Genomic DNA, 13101 nt, shown 5'->3' with positions numbered 1-13101 from the left:
AAGAGAGAACTACTTTTACAGCTCCTGTATACTGTAGTACCGGCAGTGACCACACCTGTATATAAGCCTTGCGCATGCCTGTGTACCCCCAGTCTTGAGACTACCCTACTCCAGTAAATACCTGTTGATTGTTGTTACAGCATCCGTGTGGTTATTGAAAAGCATTATACTCTCAGAATCACGGATCTAACACTACCTTTCAGTTGTAGTGCTTTCTTTAGGATGCCGAGGTTGCAGTCTGGTTGAGCCTGAGACAGTGGTCAGGGAAGGGGGTGAAATCAGTGGTGAGGGAACAAACTTTGTGGTGGGGGCCGAAGACAATGGCTTCAGTCTTCCCAAAGTTTAATTGGGTGAGGTAGAACTGGGTGTTGTCAGAAAACATGTGGAACCTGACTTTGGATGCTGTCACCCAGGGGTGGCATGTTATTGCTATTGTTCCCCGGAGTAGCCTGTAGCATGCCACCTTAAAGATATGGAGACAATTTTGGGGAGTCAGCTATAAATCAAGGGACCTTTAAAAGTCATAATGTGTTGTCACATTACAGGACTTTAAGAAGTCTTACTGAAATCCACAGTACTATCTCTGAAGTTTCAAACTTCCACAAATATGACCATTATTTGAAATCTCAGCACAATTTGCTGTACAGAAACCATATGCCACTTGGTAAGAATATCATTTATTACTCAATTTACTAGAATAGCCATGACAAAATAAAACAAACTTTACTTTGAATTTTTACAATGTACATGCATTAACAAATGATACAATTTTACCAGTTTTGGTTTGATGCATCAGGTTTTGCTATCAACACCTTCAAACTGCATCTTGCAAAAGACACACTGGTCAGTAATCATCATGATGTATATACATTACTATGTGTTCCTGTTGAGTTAGAGCTGTGCACCAGGCTCTGCAAGTTTATTTAAATATAATTAAGGTATATATTGTCAAATAATAAAGCAGCCAAGCTTTTGTCAATTTTGTGATTGTTTTGAGGGATCCCAACAGATCAATGGTAAATGCACAGTGTTACGTGATGCTGGACTGTACAAACCAGGAATATTGCAGGCTTAATTCCCTGACCTGTGCTGAATTAGCTGATCTCAGTTCAGGCAGGTGTTGAGACACCACAAATTGGTTTGTGTTCCTGGGTTTAGCGTAAGGTGAAGGGAGAAGTCAGCCAGGATTCCCATTCTTCTCTCTAACCTGCAACTACTGCTGGACAATACTCGTGGACGTAAGCGGCTCGCTGCAATGGCACCACAGCCAAGTATCCAGTTTGCACTTGCCATCTCAGCTCACAAACCAAGAATGATCACCTGGATGAAGTACCAGAGGTCTATTGCACCTGCAGAACTTGCAGTCCCAGTGACATTCTCTCTTCAGGAGGGGTTGGGGTGGGGGAGGAGTGTTTTTCAATAAAGATTTTAATAACAAGCATCTTCAAATAATTTAGGATTATAATACCTTGATATTATCCAGTCCTTTTTAACTGTGATGCAGATTCAAATAAACTAACTACTGGTTTGAACTCTTCACATTCATCCATCATTTCTGTATTAACCAAAGGTACAGAAGTTTGTTAGCTTCACAGGTAAAAATTCATGAAATTGAACTATCTACTGGAAAAAGAATATTCCTTTATATAGCACCTTTCACGTCCTCAGGATGTCCCAAAGTGATTCACAGCGAATGAAGTACTTTTCAAATGTAGTCACTGACACAAAATAACTCAAAAATATTTTATCTGGTACAAGTAAGATTTATGGATTATAGTTTCAAACACGTAATAGGGGATAAGCAAAAAGATCTGAATTCACTCTCCCCTTCAGGGGCTAGCTGTGAACATGACCTGTTTTTTATTTTTGTAAATGTAATGCCATTTGCTCAGGTGAGACATGAAGATTCAGATTTTTGAGCCAAGCATATCAGAAAATGAAAGACCATTAAGTCATTTAGAGATTATTTTTTAAGGCCACAGCAGACCAATTTATTTTTTATTTGCTTTCACTTTCATTTAGCAGACCCGAAATATACAGTAACCCATAGATGTTGCAGTCCAGCTAATAAATACCCTGAAAGTGGACATCTTCTCATCTGATTGGTGGAATTGAGCTTGTAAAGATTAGTTCTGGATGTAATTCAGATCGCCTAAGCTTATTTTGTTGTCCAATTTTCTCCCCCTGCTCACTTGGTGGTGTACGGTTCCATCGATACCAACAGTCTTCTTGCAGCTCACACAGGTTATTCTTCATGTGCGAGTGAACCCTGCGCCAGGCTATTCAACTGCAGATGTCATCACAGCCAAATCTGATGATGCTCTCACCCTATATTTGTACACATGGACTTTCACAAGTTAGCACTGGATGGTGATCCGGAGTGGGAACCCAAGATTTTTTTCCTCTCCTTAGCCCATGAAAATTGAAGCCAATTATAAGCTGCCCCAAACTGCTGCATCTGAGTTCAATTAACTGAAGACAAACCAGGAGCTCAACGAGAGATATTTTGGTCTGTGCAGCAATGCCTTTACTCACTACGACATTGAGGTGGCGAAACTGAACTTTTATCCAAAGAGCTCTTCAAATGGACAAAGTCCACGGTTCAGATCCTTTGAAAACAGAATTATTTGGCTTTAGTTTTTCAAACTGCATCTTCAATTTTGAAACATCAACCCGACCCAGAGGATAGGGAGAGGGAACATCCCTGAATTCCCAAACTCAGCTACACTGAGACCAGACATAGAGGGAGGAGGAAAAACATACAACTCAAAAGGCAGAGCTGTTACTGGTCCCTAAAAACTCAGAACACGACTGGCAGAGCCTTGGAACAAGTAACCTTTCCTCTTGGGTGCAGATACCTGATGCAATCTAAATATAAGAAAAATAGTGGTTTGGGGGAAGGATGAAAGAATAGAAAATAAAAATCTTAATCATCAAACTGTACCAAAAATGTAATTCTCTGAAACTGCTAGTTTAAGATGGTATCAATTATAGCCGTCAGTTAATACTCTCTGGTTATCGTTGTAGTCAATTAAGTTTTGATATCTCTGAATGACTGCCCCCACTCGCTTAGTTGAATCCTATCCATTGCTTCAATACAAATGTGTCCTGTGTTTTGAGAAGTTGCAGATCAGTATCTCTAGGTTAACAGGTGGTTGCAGATTATTAAAACATTTTGGGGGTAAAACTGTTGCAAAATTTAAGCAACTCTTCCCTGTGCAGGCATGAGGAATTACTCCAGGTATTGCATAAGACCTTTTAAATCATAAAATAATTTTGGTACCTTTGAAAGTAACTGGTGAGTTTCCTAATCTTCTGTTGTACCTACACACATGTATAGATGGCAGAACTTGAATAAGAGGAGTTTTGCCCTCCAAAAACTACAATTCTTTCATCAGCAACAAAGTGGCACTTGCCTATTCAATACTGATCAAAATCTGACTGATCCCATAAAATGGAAGAAATAACAGACTTTACAGCAAACAAAAAAGTTCACGTTATGTATTTTGTCCATTCTGCACCATGTGGCAGGATGACTTGAAGTAAAGGCCTATGATTAGGACAATTACATTGCATGTGAAAATGACAGCAAGAAAATAGAAGATAATTTCTTTACAAAAAAAAAGTTAGATGTGCAAACATCATTTGGTTATACAAACACAGCAATTTAATTCCTCAGACATTCATTAGTCTATATTCAGGATGCAAATAAAGCATCATATAATTAACAAAACAAAATCAAAGCAACTGGCGCACTAAAACAGAAATTATGGTATCAATTTTATCTGGATGCAAGTTAGGGATAGACGGGTGTGGGGCGGGAGGGAAACCCCCGCAGGGAGCTTAGCGTGAGGGACAAGCCTCATTTGAGTACAGTAGGACAGTTTCCTGCCCGAAACTGGCAGGGGTGATGGAGCAAAAATCAGGTTGGGAGCCTGAAATCGCTGGGGACCCAAGGGAATGGTCCCCGGCATAAAATTAGAATGGTGGCGGGGGTAGTAGCTGATACCAGGGGTAGGAGGGAGAGGCAGGGCCAGAGATGGGGAAGCCCAAGGACTCCTTGCCCAGACCGGGGGAGCACTCCTGCTCCTCATGGCCCACACTGATTCTACAAAGAAATTACATTTTGAAACTTACCGTGGCCTGTTTTGACCACTCCAAGTCTTGGTTTGGCTATTGGGGTTGGCTCCATGCAGGTCTCCTGGATCCGGAAGGTAACATGATGTTGCAGCGCCAATGGTGTAATTAGGCCGTGACTTTCCAATGTAAAGTAGGCTCCTGCCTTTCGGGGGTAGGTGGCTCTCCCATGCCTGTTCTCCAGTAATTTAAAATCGGGGTTTGGGGCGGGGGGGGGGAGGGGGGGTTTGGCAAAAGCACTGTTCCCGCCCAGGGGCATTAAAATTTACACCTTTAAGTTGATGGGCTTACTCACATTAGCATACTTGTTTCAAAAGACAAAATGTTAAATTGCATTCAGATTTTAAAACTGCATTTGCAACAAAAAAAAAGTTTTACACGGGGCAAGAACAGCCAAACTCAAACTGTAGTAAAACAGTTTTATTCCTCACTATTCCAGCTGCACTTGGCTACTGGCAATACAAATGTCACACCAAACAATTAAAAAATAAAATAAGCTTTTAAAGAGTTTGCGGACACTGTTGGTAATAATGGAGATAGCCAATCCTCTTAAAACCCACAACTGTCAACACCATGCAGGGTTGAAGTCTGGAAGACTTCAAGCACACTGGTCAATTAACAGACCAGCCATCTGACCGCATTCGATCAGATAATTTAACAAGTTAAAAATCTTTTCATGCAAATTTCCTGATTTAAAGTGGCAGATTCATCTCTTGCTGGATGTTAACAGATATCTATAATTTCCTTAGATATATTTACCAACACAGACTTTTTTTTTTAAAGAAGTTTGGTGTTGCTAAACATCAATTAGATCAGAACAGCTGTGACAAGATCATTCTTGTGGACCATTATATGTAATAGTTCAAAAACTATCAGCAAGTGGGGAATGCCATAGAGCGATGGCTTCCCACGTCAATGAGTTCTCAGTCTCAACTGCATCACCATGGGTGGCGCCTGGTGGAGCCAGTCACTTCCCCATTGGAAGGGGGGGGGGGGTGGTGGGAAGGGGGGAAAGCCCATAATATTGCATCATCCTAGCTGATTCAAAGTAGTAACAGCAGCAGCAGAGGCCACATCCTCTTTGCCATGGCAGCTCTGTGGCCTGGGGATTTTTTTTTGTTTTAAAACTCCACCATCAATTGGTTGTATATAATGTTTTAAAATGCATTTTAGATTTTTTATTTTGTTGCACTGTGGAGTAGATTCAGGGAAAAATTATGAAAATATTACGAAAGACATGGCCATTTTTGACAGGTCCATAAGATAATCCCCCCAAAAAACTGCAGCATTCAGGCTGAATAATTAAGGCTTTGGAGGACTTATGACAATCATCAATGCACACGAGAAACACTGAAAGAAATCAATCTGACAAAAATCCCTTTAATGGAAGTGCAAACTGGTATAGACATTCCTCATGATGTTCCTGTAGTGACAGTTCAGGAAAACCTCTGTATTTATGATGTACATAGATCTGTTCATTTGGGCGTTCTGCTGAGGACATTGATGTAATGGTCTATTTCACTGAAACCTACATATACCTCAGGTAGTATACAGGCTTTATTTTGTGAAGCAACAGTGCCATGTTTGTTACCTGCAGTCTTGGATGAACAATTTACAGTGTAAACACAATTATTTTATCCGCCATATTACAGTGTTTAGTTTTAAATTATGTTTTAAAATATACCAACTGCACCTGTGAGATAAACATGGCACCCAAAACACTCCCCCATTACTTTAATGTTGTGATGACATGAGTTGGGATATCTATAGGCATTGACACTTGCAATGTGGCACTGGTTAGACTGTAAACAGCAGAGAAAGGGCTGCCAGGTGGTGGACTGAAGAACCTGGTGGAGGCACAGCTCTGCTTCATCTCACAGGAACACATCAAACAGTGACACAGCAGGTCTTTGCACCCATACTCGGACAAAGCCAAATACCAACAGCTTGCATCATGCTACATAACTGTACTCGTCTGCTGAAGTCTGGCTACGCTCAATATATTGTTTGTCAATGAGGACTTCAATGCACTTCTTGATCATGCTGATACTAGGGTTGAATCTTGCTCTTGATTGGCTTATTACCTGTTGAGAAGTGAACAAACATTAGGAAGCCTTCAATACAGATAATCATGAAATAAAATTCCTTTGAAGGGATAAATAATAAATAAATAAATAAATAAAAACAGAAAATGCTGCATGTGAGCAGCATCTGAACAAAAAAGATTTTTTGCACAGAAATGGTAATCTTCATTTCTCCTTCAGGCTAGCTGCGTGTTTCTAGCAATTTTTTATTTTTCTCAGATTGACATTTTCTTTTTCTCCAAGTTCCTTTTTGAAAGAAAGACTTGCATTTATATAGCGCCTTTCACGACCTCAGGACGTCCCAAAGTGCTTTACAGCCAATTAAGTACTTTTGAAGTGTCGTCAGTATTGTAATGTTGGGAAACACGGCAGCCAATTTGTGCAATGCAATCTCCCACAAACAGCAATGAGATAATGACCAGATAATCTGCTTTTAGTGATGTTGATCGAGGGACAAATATTGGCCAGGACACTGGGGAGAACGCCACTACTTATCTTTGATTAGTGCCATGGGACCTTTTACATCCACCTGGGGGAGCAGGCGGGGCCTCGGTTTAACATCTCATCCGAAAGACGGCATCTCCGACAGAGTTCAGCATTCCCTCAGTACTGCACTGAAGTGTCAGCTTAGATTGTGCTCAAGTCTCTGATTTGGAGTCAAACCCACAGCCTTCTGACTCAGAGACGAGAGTTCTACCACTGAGCCAAGCCTGACACCAAATATATATATATTTTTTTACATTGCTAACTCAGTGATATAGCTGGCTCACATTATCAACACAATGTGGCACAGAATGTTAGGAAATGAGTGTGGCTGTAATTCCTGATCTCAGTTGGGCCAGTGGGGAAAAGTCAGACCAAAGGCTTGAAGATAATGAAAACTGAATGAGTCACCTACAGTTGTCTTGCACACCTCCCTGACACAGAAAGGCTAAGAGTGGGCTATCTGCCTGGATGTTTAGAGGGGAGGGAAATCAGGAACAAATTTTGCAACTAAACCATAATTAAGTTTCCTTTCTCAAAAGGAAGAACTTGAGCATCAGTGAAAAACACAAGCTTAACAGTTACTATCTCTATGAAAATTATACTGGACTCTTAATGAAGTTTGTAACATCATATCTATTATGTACGGGTCATCAGGAATTAACATAAGAAACAGGAGCAAGAGTAGGCCATATGGCCCCTCGAGCCTGCTCCGCCATTCAATAAGATCATGGCTGATCATCGACCTCAACTCCACTTTCCTGCCCGATCTCCATATCCCTCGATTCCCCTAGAGTCCAAAAATCTATCTATCTCAGCCTTGAATATACGCAACGACTCAGCATTCACAGACCTCTGGGGCATAAGAACAAGTCATTGGCAATTACCTCATCTTAAGAGAGGTACCATATTTTATTAGTACAGAAAACAAACTGGTGCCACAAGGTCCACCATTCATAATCATCTTATCCATCAGAACATATCCTTAGCAGCGAATCAGAAACCACACACAGTTGCTCTATGCTTACCTGGTAAAATAGGAGCATTAGAGCAGTACAGTGTTTCTGTTGAAGATTTTTTGTGGGTGAGTGTCAATTTATGTACTCAAGGCGAAGGATGTCAGGTTAGATGAAGTTAGATAAAATTCTTTTAGTCAGCCCCACATTGTGCTTCTAATCCCAACTTCCTAAACAACTTCTGAGCAATTATTTTTTGCTGTGTGCCTGCTAGGAACTCAGCTAAGGCTGTTCAAACTAATTTCAAATAAACTTTAAGAGCTAGCAGAGAAAGAGGAGACTTTCATCCCATCAGCCTGGTCTAGATTCAAACCCTGGTCCCAGAAGTGAAAAGGCATTGTTCTGATCCATTTAGGTGGCCCCAAGCAGTGAAGTATTTCCATTTACAGAAATCAAATATCTTCAATTTGTTTTATTCATGAAACAAATCTTATACTCTTTGGTCGCCTAAGAAGAAAGTCAGCTTTTACCTCTTGAATAAGTGCATTGTGTCGAAGGACTTTACGTGCTTTCATGATGCGGACTATAGCAGCCTGCAGATACATTTTCCTGTCCTCATCGACTGCACTTCTAGTTTGTTCCATCTCCTGAAAGCAATGAAGCAAGAACTAGAAACCCAACATGACTGTTTCAACAGAGCTCTAATGTGAGCTACACTTTGTGCTTTAGCTATGCACGTTTATATATAAAAAATACTGCATACTGCTGTATGTACTGAATAAACAACAACTTGTGTTTATATAGCGCCTTTAATGTAGTCGAACGTCCCAAGGAGCTTCACAGGAGTATTATAAGACAAAAATTCTGACACGGAGCCTCATAAGGAGAAATTAGGGCAGATGACCAAAAGCTTGGACAAAGAGGTAGGTTTTAAGGAGTGTCTTAAAAGAGTAAGCGAGGTAGAGAGGCGGCGAGGTTTAAGGAGGGAATTCCAGAGCTTAGGGCCTAGGCAACAGAAGGTACGGCCACCAACGGTTGAGTGATTATAATCAGGGATGCTCAAGAGGGTAGAATTAGAGGAGCGCAGATATCTCGGGGGGGTTGTGGGGCTGGAGGAGATTACAGAGATAGGGAGGGGGTGAGGCCATGGAGGAATTTGAAAACAAGGATGAGAATTTTGAAATCGAGGCGTTGTTTAACCGGGAGCCAATGTAGGTCAGCGAGCACAGGGGTGATGGGCAAACGGGACTTGGTGCGAGTTCGGACACGGGCAGCAGAGTTTTGGATGACCTCAAGTTTACAGAAGGTGGAGTGCGTTGGAATAGTCAAGTCAAAGGCGGGTATGAGGGTTTCAGCAGCAGGTGAGCTGAGGCAAAGGCGGAGACGGGGGGGCGATGTTACGAAGGTGGAAATAGGCGGTCTTAGCTATGCCGCGGATATGTGGTCGGAAGCTAATTTCAGGGTCAAAGAAACAAAACAGAATGCATTTTTTAAACTATCTATTAAAAATCTTAGCAATAGTTAGGACAATAGAAATCAGAAACAGAGGAGCTATTCAAAGTAAGTTACCGTCACTTTATATTTTGTGAACAGAACCTAAACTCATCAGTTTTTTTCCCCCATTTGTGACAGGTAGAGAACAGATGTGTTTTTTTCTGCGGTCTGATAACTGTACGGTGCCACAGAGCACCTGTTCCCAGTCCAGAAAGCTGGCCAACAATTCTGGGATTTTTCATCACTTTTAGGAGTTCTGTGGCTAATTACTAATGAATTGGGAACAATTTTGTGTTTTCAATCCATCAAATTATATATAGTAAGTGTTACAGTTCCGAACATCCAATTTCTCGGAACTCTCAAGTCACCCATTTGTGTTTTTTTTTTAAAGAGGAACTAGTACTTTTTAGATCTGACAAACTCAATGTAAAAGATCGGAGTTACTCTAATTATGATGTAGTCACCTCAAACCGCAACAAATGGAAATGATTACAAAAATAATTTCCCCCCCTATTAATGGTCCAGCGTTGATGGCGCAGACAAATACTGAACTGGAGACCAGAAACAAAGTAGAGATTTAATTTTAGTTGCCTGAAAACAAGCTATAGACAAGGCACTACAAGCACACATGTACAAATGCACTGGTGATTTGCTGCAGCTTTAGCTAGAGGTGGAAATGATAAGAATAAAAAGCGAAGTCATTTGGACACAATTCACAACAGCTTTGACCAGATTTCCTCCCCAGAAATTGGCTGTGGGACAGAAAGCAGATAGTGGTGAACGGTTGTTTTTCAGACTGGAGAGAAGTATACAGTGGTGTACCCCAGGGGTCGGTATTAGGACCACTGCTCTTTTAGATATATATTGATGACCTGGACTTGGGTATACAAGGCATAATTTCAAAGTTTACAGATGACACGAAACTCAGAAATGTAGTAAACAATGAGGAGGATAGTAGCAGACTTCAAGAGGACATAGACAGACTGGTGAAATGGGCAGGCACATGGCAGATGAAATTTAACACAAAGAAGTGTGAAGTGATTCATTTTGGTAGAAAGAATGAGGCGAGGCAATATGAACTAAAGGGGGTGCAGGAAGAGAGAGACCTGGCGGTGTATGTACACAAATCTTTGAAAGTGGCAGGACAAGTTGAGAAGGATGTTAAAAAAGCATATGGGATCCTTGGCTTTATAATATAGAAACATAGAAGATAGGAGCAGCAGTAGGCCATTCGGCCCTTCGAGCCTGCTCCGCCATTCAATGAGATCATGGCTGATCATCCAAATTCAGTACCCTGTCCCTGCCTTCTCCCCATATCCCTTGATCTCTTTAGCCTTAAGAAATATGTCCAACTCTTTTTTGAATATATTTAATGAACTGGCCTCCACCGCCCTCTGTGGCAGAGAATTCCACAGGTTTACCACTCTCTGGGTGAAGAAATTCCTCCTCATTTCAGTCCTAAATGGCTTACCCCTTATCCTTAGACTATGACCCCTGGTTCTGGACTCCCCGGCCATCAGAAACATCCTTCCTGCATCTAGTCTGTCCAGGCCTGACAGAATTTTATAGGTTTCGATGAGATCCCCTCTCAATCTTCTAAACTCCAGTGAGTATAAGCCCAATCGACATAATCTCTCCTCATACGTCATTCCTGCCATCCCAGGTATCAGTCTGGTGAATCTTCGCTGCACTCCTTCCATGGCAAGAACATCCTTCCTCAGGTAAGGCGACCAAAACTGCACACAATACTCAAGGTGCGGTCTCACCAAGGCCCTGTACAACTGTAGCAAGACATCCTTGTTCCTGTACTCGAACCCTCTTGCTACGAAGGCCAACATACCATTTGCCTTCTTAACCGCCTGCTGCACCTGCATGCTTACCTTCAGTGACTGGTGCACAAGAACACCTAGGTCTCTTTGCACTTCCCCTTCTCCCAATCTATTGCCATTCAAATAATAATCTGCCTTCCTGTTATTGCCACCAAAGTGGATAACCTCACATTTATCCACATTATAGTGCATTTGCCATGTTTCTGCCCAATCACCCAACCTGTCCAAATCGTACTGGAGTTTCACGACATCCTCCTCACAGCTTACCCTCCCACCCAGCTTTGTGTCGTCTGCAAATTTGGAGATATTACATCCAATTCCCTCATCCAGATCATTAATATATATTGTGAACAGCTGGGGTCCTAGGACCGATCCTTGCGGTACCCCACTAGTCACTGCCTGCCACTCGGAAAACGACCCGTTTATTCCAACTCTTTGCTTTCTGTCCGCCAACCAGTTCTCTATCCAAGTCAATACCTTGCCCCCAATCCCATGTGCCTTAATTTTGCACGCTAATCTCTTATGTGGGTCCTTATCGAAAGCCTTCTGAAAGTCCAAATACACCACATCCACTGGTTCTCCCTTATCTATTTTACCAGTTACATCCTCAAAAAATTCCAGTAGATTAGTCAAGCATGATTTACCTTTTGTAAATCCATGTTGACTTTGTCCGATCCTGTCACTGCTTTCCAAGTGCTCTGCTATTACATCTTTTATAATAGATTCTAGCATTTTCCCCACTACCAATGTCAGGCTTACCGGTCTATAATTCCCCGTTTTCTCTCTACCACCTTTTTTGAATAGTGGTATAACATTAGCTACCCTCCAATCCATGGGTACTGTTCCAGAGTCTATCGAGAAAGTTATGCTAAACCTTTATAAAACACTGGTTAGGCCTCTGCTGGAATATTGTGTTCAATTCTGGGCACCACTCTACAGGGATGTCAAGGTCTTAGAGAGGGTGCAGAAGCGATCTACTAAAATGGTAGCAGGGATGAGGGACTTCAGTTATGTGGAGAGTCAGGAGAAGCTGGGGTGGTTCTTCTTAGAACAGAAAAGGTCAAGAGGAGATTTGATAGAGGTGTTCAAAATCATGACTGGTTTTGATAGAGTAAATAAGGAGGAACCGTTTCCAGTGACAGAAGGATCGATAACGAGAGGGCACAGATTGAAGGTGATTGGCAAAAAAAAGAGGCGATGTGAGGAAACTTTTTTTTTTTTTTTTTTACACAGCGAGTTGTTGTGATCTGGAATGCACCGCCTGAAAAGAGTGGTGGAAGCAGATTCATAGTAATTGTCAAAAGCAAATTGGATAAATACTCGAAGGGAAAAAATAACAGGGCTATGGAGGAGTGGGATTAACTGGATAGCTCTACCAAAGAGCCGGCACAGGCATGATGGGCCGAATGGCCTTCTTCGGTGCTGTATCATTCTATGAAAACATTTTAAGAATAAACAGAATTGAAGTGGAAATGTAATACTTTCTTTTTTGATGACTAATTTCAACCAGAAAATAACTAGTTTTATAAAGGTCAAGAAAATAAACCTCTCACCTGTGGTGTATCTTTTTGCATGGAGGTTGTTATTTTAAATTTTGTTCTTTTACTGCTGAAACCCATATTTAAAGAGAAAACTGAATCCAAGTCAACATCTTCCTGCAGAGAGGAAAAGCACACAATAGTGACTTTCTAAAGCAACAGGCCACCTGAGTGCAAACTATTTTTCTCCTGATTTGCATCTAGTCAAGATATTTTACTGTGGCTGAGTTACTTCAAAATCTACCTTTCCCTTGTTCTTACCTGGACACCTGAGTTACTGGGGAGTAATTTGTTGATCCGGGGCTGATTTCATGCAAGTTTTTTTAAACTTTACATTCAGAATTTTTAAATGTTAGTTGATTTCCCTTCTGATGTCGGCTGGAGTACTGTCCCACGGGTGCCAACACTCCTCTCATACAAGTACTGCTTTTCTGTGTGAGCCTAGATAGCAAACGTTAGCGTGCTATTTGAAGGAATCACAGCCAAGTCTGTTGTTGTGACATGCATTTTCCAGCAGGGGTCACAGGATGATTAAGAATGGAAACCTTGGATGACTTGCCCTGCCAAACCTCCTAGCCTA

General features: G+C 41.4%; 1 protein-coding gene across 7 annotated transcripts in view; it reads right to left on the bottom strand.

Annotated features, from left to right (window-relative positions):
- Nucleotides 1-3487: 3487 nt before the first annotated feature.
- Nucleotides 3488-13101, bottom strand: part of cul2 (cullin 2) — a 76494-nt gene continuing 66880 nt past the window's right edge. For 6 of the 7 annotated variants that reach the window (XM_085987624.1, XM_085987627.1, XM_085987630.1 and 3 more), the window contains 3 exons: nt 12537-12634; nt 8191-8307; nt 3488-6221 (listed from right to left, as the gene is read on the bottom strand). In XM_085987624.1, the coding sequence (XP_085843750.1) occupies nt 6090-6221; nt 8191-8307; nt 12537-12634 (347 nt within the window). In that variant the 3' untranslated portion in view covers nt 3488-6089. The remainder of the gene's footprint in view (nt 6222-8190; nt 8308-12536; nt 12635-13101) is intronic. The other variant, XM_085987628.1, reaches the window with a different exon arrangement.

This window comes from Somniosus microcephalus, chromosome 5 (genome assembly GCF_052327205.1).
Source record: "Somniosus microcephalus isolate GS21.2 chromosome 5, FLI_Smic_1.0, whole genome shotgun sequence".
Lineage (NCBI taxonomy): Eukaryota > Metazoa > Chordata > Chondrichthyes > Squaliformes > Somniosidae > Somniosus > Somniosus microcephalus.
The sequence above is the reverse complement of the archived record's forward strand: the minus strand, read 5'-3'. Positions and strand labels throughout refer to the sequence as shown.